At 43.9% G+C, this 14,916-nt stretch overlaps 1 protein-coding gene across 1 annotated transcript; it reads left to right on the top strand.

Annotated features, from left to right (window-relative positions):
- Window positions 1–367: 367 nt before the first annotated feature.
- On the top strand, window positions 368–14,326 carry nrv3 (sodium/potassium-transporting ATPase subunit nervana 3). Its single transcript, XM_037436161.2, has 6 exons — window positions 368–527; window positions 1,335–1,475; window positions 2,589–2,708; window positions 3,951–4,132; window positions 9,463–9,576; window positions 12,352–14,326. The coding sequence occupies exons 1-6, from the start codon at window positions 413–415 to the stop codon at window positions 12,589–12,591; spliced, it is 912 nt and encodes a 303-aa protein (XP_037292058.1). The 5' UTR covers window positions 368–412; the 3' UTR covers window positions 12,592–14,326.
- Window positions 14,327–14,916: the final 590 nt, after the last annotated feature.

The raw sequence follows: 14,916 nt of genomic DNA, 5'->3' as shown, positions 1-14,916 counted from the left end.
CGTAAAAGAGAAAGAGAAGAATGGAAAGGCTGCTACCCGGTTCTTGGCCAATCCCCCGGCGTGGGTTTGTGCCACTGTCCAAGGTTCTACTCTACTCTACTCCATCCTTTACGTCACTTATCGGCTGCACAGTGATGGAAAATCTGGCTGCTTCATTCGGAGACGTACTACTTGCGGTACAGGTAAGAGAGGCAAGAAAATTGAAACACAAGGACTCAGGATTGGCGGAGGGGGTGGGACGGCGGGGGAAAGGGTGTTTCAAGTCGTCATCGTGCCGGCGTCAGGCAGGCAATGAGGTCGCCGTACAGGCGGCGCCACCGGCGCGGCGATCGTGGCGGCGCTGCTAGAGTGCAACTGTGCATCCGGGGCTTTGCCTCAGCGTCATTCCATCGATCGCAGGCGCGGCGCAAACATGGCCGGCAAGGATGGAGAATACCACAAGGCCGACAAAAAAGAAGGCGGCTTCCTGCGGTTTGTGTACAACCCCGACACCAAAGAAGTATTCGGTCGAACCGGACTAAGTTGGTGTGAGTACCTGGGACTGTTTTTCTAGTGCGAGCGCATGCTTTAGGCACACGGCGTTCGAAGTGCACGAGTTCGGCCAGTGCTACTGGATATCCGATTGCATTGCCCGTCACCTCGCGAGCGAAATGGGAGGGGGTTGGGCATGTTCCTTCCGAGGACGTCGTATCAGTGGCTCTGGGAGTGCCCGGACTTTGGAAGATTCTCTACGAGAGACCGCGGAACGATCGGTGGAATATTTTACCGTGCGAGACGGCCTGCCGTCGAAGCAACCCCCCCCTCGCCACCTTGCTCCCTCCACGCCCTTCTCATCCTCGGGTATCATGGCTGTCTCGCGGTCAAACTGAGGACATTCGTCGCGTACTTCGTCGTTCGTGCCCGTATCGCCGTTTTGTGCTTCTGGCATGCGGACGGGGACCCGAGCGTTGAAGAGTGCACAACTGTAGCTCGGTTTATCGGTGAGATGGCAGCAAAGATGAGCGCTTTGCATGGGCTGGTCGCTATGTGAACGACCTTGAGTTGAGCGGGTCGCTTTGCGGCTGTTCGCATGCCGTCCACGCTCCGCGCCCATGCAATCAGCAGTTACTTCAGTGTATGCAGAAAAACGAGTTTTTGAACTTCCACGTGGTTTGTTACCGGCTATTCTTGTCTGCCCCCTTGTAATGCCTGTGAAATCGAGGCACCGCGTACGGCTGAGAAAACAAGTGTTGCGTCGTAGGATCGCAATGGTTTGCAATGCGTTCCATCCGCTTTTCTAGCGTGCGTTTCACTAAGCTTGCGTTGATGTTAACTTCAATTTATCTCTCTTGCAGTTAAGATCACCGTTTTCTACATCATCTTCTTCGCATGCCTTACTGCATTTTGGACCATTATGCTAATTGTGTTCTACCAGACACTGGACACAATAAGGCCCACATGGGTGCTAGACGGAAGTGCTATCGGAACAATTCCAGGTAAATATGATTGTGTTATATCCAGTTCGTTGAAAACATCCGACTGTGATGGTACCAATAGATGTCGCAATAGCAGCCAATACGTATGATTGCTGTGCAAGAGGCAGGACCATCCCCTTTATTTTTCGCTCTACAAATAGTATAATCGCTGCGTCAAGCAGTTTGGAGCAGTGCGTAAAGGACGCGTTGGCCTGCTTGCACACGAGTTGGTATGACGCACACCACTGCCTTGTGAGGGACTGTTATCTAAAACAAACTCAGTCAATTCTTTGTGTAGGCAGGTGCTGCTTTTTTCATTCGCACTATCTCGCAGCCTTTTGTGCGATGCACACTAGGAGTCGCTAAACAACTCTGCTAGACAAATGACTTCAAGCATTAGCGCAAGTGACAGGGCAAGGGAGTAAAGTTGTTGCGAATATAGTCGTCGATATCTCCTAGGTGCTACGGGTGTTTGCGATGCAGCTTTGTGCTGCTAAATATGCTATACAGGAATCCAAGATTTTTTGTGAAATTTGTGAGTAAATTAGATACTTGCTATAAAAATACTATTTCGCTGCAAAAAGCAATGGATTTTTACATACAGCTTTTATATAGTGGTTTTGGGATGTTAAACCCCACAAATCAATCAATCAATCTTACATACAGCTTTACCCACTTGCTAGCCATGATCCTAACTTAAAATTGGGATGCCTAAGAAGCTCAGGTTGTCAAACTATATGCCTTCACCATGGCTCTCATATTGCTCACCTATTGGCTTAGTTAACTTCGTTATTCTACATGTCTTATTAATGGTTTGAAAAGGCAAAGCAAGCTAACCTTGGAACTGCAGCATAAATCGTACTTTGCTTCAATGTTGGAAGAGTGTTGGTTTGGGCGTTGCTCTTCTTGTCTCAAATTTAGTTTTTGGAGCAAACAGTGAAGATATTGACTATGCCCGCCAGTCCTAAAGATTTGTTAACATAAATTCATGCACCACGTTTTTTTTTTGTCTGGATCATGTGGCACATGTTCATGTATGCTAACATCCGCAGTGCTTTCTGTAGCTGTATTAGCAAATTTCAAATGATTAGTAGCTAACTTGGCGCATAAACACGTTCTGCTGTCTCTTGATAGGGTTGGGCTTCCGCCCGCGACCACCGGAGAAAAATGTTGACAGTACCCTCATCTACTTCAAGGCTGGCAGCGGAGGCAACTGGAAATATTGGGTTGAGGATCTTCAAGAGTTTCTGAAGGGTGAGTGAGCATTGTCATCCAAACTGTGTGCTCACTTAACAGTGTCCTCTCAGCATAATCTTGTTCAGATTGCTGAGATAGGTAGGTGTTTGTTTTATTCTGTCTGTGGCAGATGCAATTTAGAAAGGCGAGTCTTGAGGAGGCGCAAAGTGCAATACCGTTCATGCATGTTGACATAGATAAAAAAAAAAAAAAAACATGTCATAGAAATTAAAGAGGGTCTCCCACAGCTACCATATGTTCCTTCAGGGCGTATTACCTTAAAATATTGCTTTGCTTTAGTACTCGTGAGTGCTACCCGGCTTTAGCTTCATCAGTAGGGAGCTTGATAGTATTCTGGCACCACTGATTAAGTTGTTTACTGATTTTATTTCGTTCCTGGCTAGAATTTAGAGATTTGTGTCATGCAGTACAGGTGGTCTTGGAGAATATAGACAATCTCTAAAGCTTGTGCAGTGCACCTGTATGGCTCCCATCTCACAATCTGGACTTGCTCGGTTATTTGTATGGCATCGTGATTATGTATGGCTTCAACACTGACTTCGCATACGGGGCGTTTAGTCTTATAGTGCGCTGCTAGTGAATTTTAATTGTACGGATAATTCTGCCACTTATTGTAGCAGAAATAGTGATGTTGTTTCGGTAACTAATTTTGTAATTGCTATATGCAGTGCTCCTTGCCATTTCCATGCTGAAACTAGCAAATCTTAATGAGCCAGTTGTCTCAGATTATGCTAAATTTGAGATGAGGCAAATTATTCATTTGTTTCTACATTTTTTTCTTCTTTTACATATGTTATGAATTTTCAATGATTGTTATTAAGCAGAAAGTTGGAAGTGATGGGGACTTCAGTCTCTGTACATGCTGATGAAGGGGGTAAAAGAGAAAAATGACTTGATTAGTTATCGTGCAGTGACCGGACACTTTGTGTGCATGTAGACTGTGTAATTTAGTCTACTTGTGATCATATTAAACTAGCATGTCCAAGGTTGCCTGCTTTTATATAAGTGCAACATTATGTTGATAGCATTTTTTACAATTCCTGGAATAGTCGTTTGTTCGCCAGCTATTCTGACATTTCAAGCCTCTGTCGAGAAAATATTTGAGGTTGGTTGCAGTGTTTGGGACAATATGAACTACATAGTTCGCAAATGTTGTCGTGATAAAATGCTCGCTTCTTGGAACCCCATACAACAGACGACATTGTAATCTTTTGTTGTCTCTACTGCGATGCTTGTCAGACTATGACCGGCAAGAGGCGGATGGTGAGCACCTGCGCACATGCAGCTTCGAGCAGCCCATCGACCCCAAGGAAGACAAGGCGTGCCGTTTTGCTCTCGAGAACATTTCTAGCAACTGCTCCAGCGCTCAACAGTTCGGATACGAGTATGGCCAACCATGCGTCCTTCTGAAGCTCAATAGGGTATGCTGCTTATCCTCTTGGACAGCAAATAGATTTTCTTGTGTTTGTAAACTGCTCTTTCACAATGCCAAAATCTCTGGTTTTGTCGTGAGAAAGCGATGGAAAATTGTGCATCGCCTTGACATTACACATGAGCGCCTATTGTTGTGAACTTACCGTGCCATAATCTGCTTGGACCTTCAAGGTTCTTGTTGACAAAAATGAATCTCATTGCATTCTAAGTAAGCCAGGTACTTGTCATAGCAGATTTCAGGAAATTCCATGGAGCCAATGTAGTGTAAACATGAAAGAGAATACTTTGATATTTTTTGCGTAACATTGGCATTCTGGTGCGAATTTTGAAAATGACATAATTTCAGGTTCTCAATGAATGTCATAAAATTAGGACAATGGAGTTATTGTGGAATCGCCTATCAGTCGAAACTGGTTAGTTCTCTAAGCTAAGGGTTTAAGTAAATATTTGCTTCTAAATCTGCTGACAATATATGTTTGAGAAAATATATCACTCTTCAGGAAAAGCATATGTATAGTGGGAGCTTGGGCTAAAATTGCTGTCTGCGTTGTCTAGTATAGAGCAGTCTACAGTGTGAGCACTGTTCTGGCTGTGCATTCGATGGCGCAAAGCTGTCATCAGACAGCGCTGACAGCAGTGTTTGGGCATCTTCTTCCATGATCCATATAGCGGTTATGCACTTGATGTCATCCTCGAGGCTGTTAGCATCGACGTTGCCATTTTGGAGGTTTGCGCTCGCCGCACGCGCGACAAACACTCTGCACGCACTGTGTCACATTCGCATGGAAACTTTGTAGGCCCCTGTGCTCAGATTTGGGTGCACGTTAAAGAACCCCAGGTGGTAGAAATTTCCGGAGCCCTCCACTACGGTGTCTCTCATAATCATATGGTGGTTTTGGGACGTTAAACCCCACATATCAATCGATCAATCAATCGCATGGAAACTTGGGATGTCTAGAAGCCTCCTGTGCTCCTGCATGCCGAAGCACGAACAGCAGGACGGCGAGTACGAATGGACCTTCTAAATGGTGCAGCGATGGTGTTGCCCCCTTGCAGATCAAGGTTCAGTGCATACCCCTTATACTTGCGCTCATGAGTCTGCAGTGGGCAGCAATGAAAATCGAAATGCCAAAATCAGTGCAGCTTGGTTCACTTTGAGTGGTCGGTGTCCTGTTGGCATGGTTGTGCAAACAAACACAAAGTGTTGGGGAAAATGTCTTTTGCATAGTCTAGTGGAAATCTAGCATCTTATTATTATTTTTTTTTTTGACAGCTCGCGAACAACTCTTGGCACAAGTTGTGCTTGTTGCCGCGCTTGTGCAACAATCTCAGTCCTTCAGCTGACAGAAAACATTTTTATGCCCATAATTCCAGAGCAGCAAGTAGTGCACATTACTCCAGTTAACTGTACTACACCACTCAGCATTTTGGCAATCAGTCATATAGTTCCCATCGGTTTCGATTGGAATCAAGTGCTTAAGTTCACGTTCTATTCGCTCTAGGTCAGTAATTAGATTATTTTCAAAGAAACTGTGAATTAAATTGTAGCAGCTTTTTCAGTGCGTTCCCTACCAATCTAAGGCAGCCAGCTTTTATTGTGATAGCAATTATATGGACAGTCTCGGTTAGTTTTTGCTGTCGCTGCCGCCACCGCCATCATTCACATATATGAATGTACTGTATTTACTCATGTAATCCTCGCACTCGCATAATTCTCGCACCCCCCACATCACCCAACAAAAATACGATTTTTTTTTCTCGAGTAATTATCGCACCCCCGAAAATTGCCGCAATAATGTCGTCTGCTTGTTCGAGCCCTTGATGATGATAGCACGCACCATCTGGCACCATCTCTTAAGTATCAAGCATACTATTATTGCACGGAGATTCAATCCAATCTAAGCCAAAACGGCAAGTGCCCGTTGCGGTTTGTTTTGTATGTTGAGTCGGTAATATTGTCACGTTATAAGGCGATACTGAAGCTACATGGCTGCTTTCAAGTTGGAAGTGACTGATCATGCACTAAACAACGGCAGCAGGACGTCCGGCAGGCCCTTCGGAGTCGACGAGTTTTGTGCTCGCTAGTGTTGACAGCAGCTGAAAGCCACCAAGACGCGTTGGACCTGCTGTGTGCCTTAGACTGGGATTGATGGTAAACTTTATTTCTTCAGAAGGAAACTGCGGACGATTCTGTTGAATAGCCATCAGCCCAATACTGACATCCACTGCTTACCTTCTGAGGGCTCCTGTTAAGTGACAAACGCTACCGCTACGCCCGCAATTCCCACAAGCTTTGCGTATGGTATTGTAATTCTCAACTATTTGCTTGCACTTTTTGTGTCTCAAATAAATCTTGCCTTGTGTTGAACCTCTGCTTTTATTGTTGAGGTAAATTTCAATTAGTCGTTCTCAAAGCTTGCTGTTAGTTGCTGGTGTGAGAATCCCGATTTGAGGCCACTTCGTTTTCTTTTTCGCCCTGTACGTATTTGTGGAAAGTTTTCCCCACGTAATTCTCGCACCCCCCAACTTCGCATCAGTTTTTCGTCGAAAAAAGTGCGAGGAATATGCGAGTAAATGTAGTATATATATACACGAGGAAAGATGCGCTAGCTTCCTTTTCTTGTGGAACAAACATCGCCTTTCCGGCTTGGCTCGTCTGCGCGCGCACTTATCTTGCCAGTAAAAAAAGGGGGCAAGGGTCGCTTACGGTTGCCGCGCTATCGCAGTAGCGATTAGCGCACGCCTTGTGTTTTTAAAGAAGGCGGGAGCTTCTCCGGGATGCGCTCTCAACACGAAAAAACTGTGCCTAAAGCACACCTGGAGCCGCCGTGTTCTCTTACACCAGGGTTTTGCAGATTTACGCGAGATCGCATCCAAATGAGTTGACTGCCAGCCTCACTTTGTGTATCAACGCTGTCACTACGCGTGGGCCTTGTGGTCCTCTATTGTGGCCTTGCCGCAGGAAACTTGGCTACTTGGCAAGCGCATGCTTACTACAAATATTGTTGCTCCTAAAAATGCTAGCCTTGCTTTGTAAAACATTCGAATATGTTGCTATCGCATTCATTGCTTTGCCCTTTTGGCGAAATTGTGACTTTCTTTTTTTTCAGTTATTAAAAGTTAGCAGGTGGTTTAGCTCTTGGCTTGAATGGTGCATTCTCACAATAAATGTGAAATGGACACCTAAGTCTGTGTTTGGAATGCTGCGCTGGCTCAAACTTTTGGCCATTGTCAGTGCCTTGTGAAATGTGTAATAGCGAAATTCTTTTTCATAAACTCATCTGATACTACTAATGCTTCAATTAGTTCCTTTGTTGTTTCATGCTCTAGCTTTAGAACGTGCAAAACAATCCTAGTGAAAAGGTTTTTATTACATTTAAATCACGTGTATTGCTAGCAAACTCAGTTTTTTCCCTTGTTTTGGTCTACAGTGCAAACTTAACTTCAGTTAAACTTTGTGCATTGAACCTCTCTTCATTTGATTATGGTGAGACTGATAAAGTTGTTTTAACCCTACGACAGGCCGAGTGCCACTACAGGCAGATTTCAAAACTAGAGCATATTTCAGAGTACACAACTCATTCGTTTTGCAGTTCTTGCTTGGTTCTAATGTGTACTCGAATCATCTGTATGCAAGTTTTAGTAATTGTATTAGGCTTGTGCAAATAGTGAACTTTAGGCTTAAAGCAAATTCAAAGCCAATGATGATTTGGTTTGAACCATGTCAAATTAATTTTTAATAGTATATGTCACATAGACGCATTTTTTTCATGACTCAACTGACCTGCACACCTTTTAAAAAAAATTGAAACAAGGCATGTACAAATGTCATTCTTTTTGGTTCAAAGAAAGCGAAAACAACTTTGAATAGTAGCTGGATTTGTTTTTTGGTAGAATGCAAGTGATAACCTGTGAAATATGGTATGTTTTACAATTTACTATACTTGGAGCGTTTAATACCCTTGTCACACGGGTAGTCTAACCACAGTCAAGTACGACGACCATTAAGTCTAACAGCTATTGTACCTAGTCACACGACAATCCTAGCCACAGTTAAACCACTAACGAGCGCTTTTGTATACGGAGATAGGCACCCCCTGTTAGTGCCGTAAACTGATAACAGGGCGGCCTCCATGTTGGACGCGAGCAGTTTGGCTCCGAGCAAAATATTCAGCCAAAAGCGAGTTAACTGAACGTTTGCGATGACGGAGGTGTTGATGGGCATTTGGGAAGATAAATTATGTGTGTCAACACTGCCACGAAAGGCTTGCTATTTTAATTTAACATTGACGATGGGACAGCTACTGAGACTCGTAGCTATGCGTAGCTATAGCTTTCGAATGCCTAGCTACGTGTTGGAAACAAATCGTTCTTGCGCAGAATAGCCCAGTTCTAGAACTTGTGCAATCGTTTGTTATTAACGGCATTATGCATTTTCAACGTCAGCCTTGACGAATGGTAAAACTGTGTTCGTTAAACGCATACAAGTTTGTAAGTGCTGCAAATCTGTGACAGCGCCTCTGTCTGGTTTACGTTGACTGTGGTCAAGTCCGCTAACTGCAGTTGGGTATAATAGCAGTTAAGCTTACCCGTGTGACAAGGGTTTAAGTCGGTATAACAAGCTTTCAAACTGAAAAAATGATATATTAATGAGAGGGTAAATATGTCTTTTAACCCTGAAGAGGGCACTTGGCGACAGTGCAGATTTCTCTGGATAGGTGTTTTCACCGCTTAGCATTACTTCAATGCAGTGAAACCACTTTTATAGTAGGTTGTATACAATTTAATAGGTGCTTTTGCTACTTACCACCCCTCCACTGCAGTGAAAGCACCTTTACAGATGTTCACATGTGGATTAATAAACTTCTATTCGATCATTTCCGATACTTTGCAATTTTCAATAATTTAGATTTGAATAGAATTTAAATATGTTCATACTTATTTGAATATTTGAAGTGCTTAAATATTCACACAAACCTAGTATTTAGGAATGCAAACTAGCATAGCAGCTTTTATTTGAAAGGCCAGCCATGAAACGAAGGAGAGACTGAGTGCGAACTCAATTTTTTACCAGAAAAAGTGTTGAATGCTTGGTTGTGCACCATGAAAGTTCTACATTTACGCTATAGCATTTCATTATGGAAGCTTCATTCTTATTGCCCAGAAAAAAGGGGGGGAAGGGAGGTTCTGACGCTACATAGGATTGTAGTGAGCATAGCAGCTTCGACTTTTCCTATGTTGCGGGACTTGTTATTCTTTTCGTTTCTCACTTCGCTGTTGATGCCTGCTTGCTATTCATTGGTCGCTTGCTTTTCAGATTTTCGGCTGGGTACCAGAGCCTTATGAAAATGGATCATACCCACAAAAACTTCCTGACGATGTCAAGAAAAGCTACGACCCCAACTACGTCTACATCACTTGCGAGGGAGAGGCAAGTCTTGTTTTACATGTTACACCTCTGCTGTGATATGTCTTTCACCACTTCTGATGCATATCTCTTGTCAGGTCGCAACAGCATTTTGTCTGTTGGTACCAATGTTCTTTTTGCTAGGAGACGGACCGCTAAAGAATGGCACAGGCTTAAATTTATATCCGAGTCTGGGGAACAGTCGGAGAGAAATGTTAAATGCAGCAATTTCTTGAGAAAGTGCAATTGTTTTTGTATACCAGAGGTTCCACGAGACATGTGGCAAAACATTTTATCAAGTGCATGGGTGCATACTTCTGTATGCTCACCCTTGCTGGACTCAAACAGGTCATAAATGAATAAACAAATAATGAGCTTTTAAGCTAGATACAGTAAAAGTGAAAGAAATAAGTTCTAAAGTAACTGCCAGGCCTGCGCAGAACGTGCAGCACTGCCACAGCAAAAGCTGGAAGAGCTGCTGTCTCGGAGCCCTCTTTAAACACTCTTTGGATAACTGCTACAAGCACACCTGCAGGGTACCCACTACGTCACAAATAATTTTTTGTGTAGTAGTTAGGCATTCGCTACGCCATCCTTCATCATTCTTTGGAGAACATATTGTACCCGCTACACACTTGAAATTAATTTTGTGCAAATCTTTTTAAGCTGTGGCTGACAACAATGAAGAATTATGCCTGAAGCTTTTGTAGTGGGTTGGAGCATTCAGCCACCACCTCGTTGAACAATTTACATTGTGCGACGCCTGGTTGTTACTGCTGTTTCAAAGCGGTTTGTTATTCATATTAGCGAGATTATTTTCTTCGCATCAAGGTAGCCTAAAGCCAGTTTTCAGCGGAGTTTCAAGCACCAGCATTGCTCTGTTGTAGAATACTGGGCTGGCACGCAGCAGATCAGGGTCCGAATCCCATTGTGTTCGCGCTTCTATTTACTTTTTTTATTACGCACAATAGTAGTTACAGGCTTCAGTGACGGTGAACAACTCTGGCGCATGCGACCCACGTCACCTCACGATAGCTTTTGCTGTTAAAAATTGTCTTCTCTTCTTCATTGAGAATCCTCTCAAAAGCAATTATTTAAATAGCGTGTTCTGGGAACAGTTTCATGGTCTGTGCTTTTGCATGTCTGCAACATCCTTCTTCTACAATATGAACTTACACATTCAAAAGCATCAAACCTCAATTTATTGAGTATGGTTATAGAGAATAGTCCAATATAAAATAAGCGAAGTTGCACAAACTCTGTTACAGTGTAACATGCTTGTTTAAATGAATGTAATATGAAATGATGCCATATCTATGTGAGATGTGGCTGTTATGACATTCGTGCAGGTGTAGCTTTAGTGCAGCGTGCTTCTGTGTAATTAGAATGTGCAGCAACTCCTGCGAGCATGTAAAATTTTTTTGTTCTTTGATATACAGTGGAACTCGGATTATACAACTTTCAGGGGACCACGCAAAACAGTCGTACAGTTCGGGCGTTTTATAATCGAAAAACTAAGAATATAGCAATGACTCAGCCTTGCCCCAAAATCTGGGTATAGACCGCCTGAATAAGCCCACGGCATGACCTTGTGCCTCTGCTAGAAAGGTAGATGAAATTATGGCAGCGTAAAGGTGCGAGCGAATCTCCATTATCAAGTTTAAAAAAGAATTGAATCCATGCATCTTTCTATCGATTAATAGTCCAGAAATTGCCTGCGCGTGAAAACGAAACCGAAACAGTGTTGCTAATAGCCTCCCGTCAGAAGAGTCTGACAGTGTCGTCGCCATTACATAATGGCGACTGACCACGAGGTGTGTAGGATGCCTTCGTGTGCGACTGAGCTATGCATGTTGTGATTTGTGGCCCTGTGAAGTGCCATTAGTGATGTCTCGCTGTTAGTGGGGCCCGAACCCGGGTCAGCTGGGTGCCAGCCCAGTATTCTGCCACTGAGCCACGCCGGTGCTTGGGACTTGTTGGCAAACTTGCCTTGGGCTGGCTTGGGCTGGCGGGAAAGCAATCGCGTTAATAAGACTTATAACATGTTTTAAAACAGCGAAAGAACAGACAGTCGTCGTGCAATGCGAATAGGTAACGAGTTGGTCGTCCAATGCTCCAACCCTTTACAAAAGCTTATTTTTGTTCAGCTATTAACTGTAGCGCATACCCACTTCAAGCATGATTCCTCATCGTCATCAGCCACGGCATGAATAATTGGCACACAATTCCTCGCTATAGTTTAGCGGATACCACACTTCTCTAAAGATAGCATGTCGAATGACAAAAGATAGCATGTCGAATGTCGGCCTACTACCCTAAAATTTTTATTATTATAGCCGTAGTGGGTACCAAGCAAGTGTGCTTGCAGTAGTTACCCAATGAGTGTTTTGAAAAGGCTCTAAAAGACCGCTCTTCTAGCATTCACTGTGACTGTACTGTGCCTTCAGCGCAGGCCTGGGTTTTTTTTTAAATGTTTTGATACATTATGTCATAGAAACTAGTTCTTCTATGTCACAAAAATTTATAGTGTAGCCTGACATGCTTTAATAGTCAGTAAGTGTGTTGTGCTAAAAGAACCTTAGGTGTGAAAATAAAATACTTTTTCAGCATTTCCCGAGCTTTGCGCTTCGTCACAGCTGTCTCTGTGTACTGGAGATTTGAATGGCAGAGTAAATTCAGCTTTCGAACTTGGTGTCGATAGCCATTCTAAAAATGAGTCTTCACTGTGATTGATGTCTGGCAAGGGCAACTGCTTCACTGTCTCGCCTTCCCACACCTTTTCTTTTTTTCTCTCGACAGAATGTGGCCGATGTGGAAAGCATGGGTCCTCTGGCTTACTTCCCCAGCAACCGCATCGAGAACTTCTACTTCCCGTACAAGAACACTCCGGGCTACCTGTCGCCCTTCGTGTTTGTCCAGTTCCTGCGGCCTGAGCGAGGCGTCCTCATCAACATGGAGTGCAAGGCATGGGCGAAGAACATCAAGCATGACCGCCAGGACCGCATAGGCAGCGCCCACTTTGAGCTCATGGTGGACTGAGCCATCCTACGTTTCACTACGTGTGCTCTTTCGCAGAGGCACGCGCTTCTACGTTACACAAAACATGTGTGATGCTAGCATTGCCGGAAAAAGCGGCTTCTGTTCTCTCTCCCTCCACTATATCATCTATCTCTGTTGCTTCCCCCAACCACCACCCTTGCGAAATCATAATGTACGTGTATTATGTGCGCTGCTCGGTTCTTGGTGCCAGTGAAGTTGGGAGAACATTGGTGAACCCTTTTTTATGTTTTCGTTGTCATTTTCACTTTTATTTTAGACAGCCATGGCATTTTATTGTATTTGTGCATTCCCGGTAAGCCTATAATATACAGAACTAGTCTGCTGCCACTTCTTTTTTTTTTTTAATTCTTCAGTCACATTCATTGCTACTTATCGTTCAGCTGGCACTGTCTTGACGGGTCAACAAAAGAGGTGTCTGTTTCGAAAGCGTTTCAGAGCTCCACAACTTCCTTTTCGCTTTCACTTATTCTAAGGCAGCTCTTTTCCACGGACATTCCAGAGAACTGCAGCAGTGCGTCTGCGATCCTTATCACTTTTTTTTCTAAAATTTTTCCCCTCTTATCTTCTCGTACGCTGCTGCCACTTCTCTATCGTAGTTGTTGCATATTTCACATAGGTTGTTGGGTCGCAATTCACTGCCCGATTGTTCTTACATTTTTTTGTTTTTGCAGTTTTTGAGATTTAGATGTAAAAAGGAAGTGGACACTGCAAGAAGTGATGCGTGTTTTTCAGTCGTGGATTTTCCCCACTTTCTCTTTCACTCTCTGCATATACAGACATGTGGGGGGTCGCGCCGCCAAGTGGATCTCTCGAGCAAATTAAAAAAACAGTCGCGAGGGTTTGCACATACGAGGACTTTTGTGGCACATAATGTTAGGATAGAATTTCTGTCGCTTGCCTCTGTAGAAACCTCGCGCATAGTTACAGACACGTAGGCATTCATTTGAAATGGTGCCGGATTGCCGGGTTTGGGAGTCTTTGCCGAGCCACTGAAGAAAGAAAGACGGGGGGAAGAAAAAAGACTCCACACATGTACCGCTGCCGTTCTTTAACGCAACCCGGTGACAGACCCTCTAGTTTGTGATAGCTTGTTCTAGAATGATGAGTTGTTTGCCACCAGGCAAAATGGGTACTATCTGCCAGGCTGGCACAAACGTGCCACATCCGAGGAGGTAGCAGTGGTTGTTATTTCAAGCCCTTGAAAAGGTGCCACAGCGAAGTCTGAGGTGTGGAGGCGCATTTTAATTGTGTGTTCTTCTTGACACACTTCGACTGCCGAGTAATGAGCGCATGCACACTCGGACGCAGCTGTGATGTTGAGAAAGCTCTTGTTGTCGAGGCAGCCCTTCAAGATTTTTTTCTTTATCTGTTGCGCGTGTGCTGGTGTTGTCACTGTAGAAATGTGCCCAACACACTGTGGCAGGGGATTACCTTGTACGTACGCTATTGCTTGGAAGAGTAAAAGTTATTGACACTTTGTCCTTTGTCTGCGCTTCATGCATTTAGTTTTGACGTATATACCTTTTAGGGAAGCATTTGCAGAATTGCATAAAGTTTGGCCATGCTGGGGTTTGGGACTTTGTGCCCAGGCTAACTTTTCTTCTGTGTGTGCAGTCAATAGCTCATTGTTGGAGTTCAGCTAGAGTGGTTGCATTGAGTGGCTAAAATGGTATTATGACCAGCTGTAAATAAATGCACCTAAGTGTGGATTGAACCTGGTCTTTTGTTCCGTAAACCAACTTTTCGTTAAAGGGGTCGAGAACCACCCACAATTGCAGACATGCTTCTGGTTATGAAGACTGAGACAGAATTGAGCATGTGCTACATAATTTAAACAGGAATTCCACGAATAATATGGCTAGAAATGCAGTCATGAGACTTTGCAGAGAAGCATTAGTACAATACATACACACTGTTTACTCATTTGCATTTTATTATACTATTCGTATTATGAAAAGGAAAAAAATTCTTGATGACAATTCGATCTCCCTTTGTGGCTGCAAGTGTAGACGTCAGCAGTCTCTTCCTGCATGGTGTCGCGTACACATGCTCCTGCTTTCAAGCGAGTATGCCCTCGAGATCTGTGGTCTCCCTGCGAGATGTAAAATGTAGCTTAAATCTACTGTAAATTGGGGCCAACCTTCTGTGAATAGCACCAGCACTTTACACCGATGCTGGCATATATTTGGTGTCACAGTTGCGTATCACTGTTTCCTGCGTAAGCCTTGCTGCAGATTTAGAATCGATGGTACTGAACGATTGGACACCGACTAGCATGGCCTGCTGTCGTACAACATAAGAGAA

Source organism: Rhipicephalus microplus, chromosome 1, assembly GCF_043290135.1.
Source record: "Rhipicephalus microplus isolate Deutch F79 chromosome 1, USDA_Rmic, whole genome shotgun sequence".
Taxonomy (NCBI): domain Eukaryota; kingdom Metazoa; phylum Arthropoda; class Arachnida; order Ixodida; family Ixodidae; genus Rhipicephalus; species Rhipicephalus microplus.
This window is presented reverse-complemented; position numbering and strand designations above follow the sequence as displayed.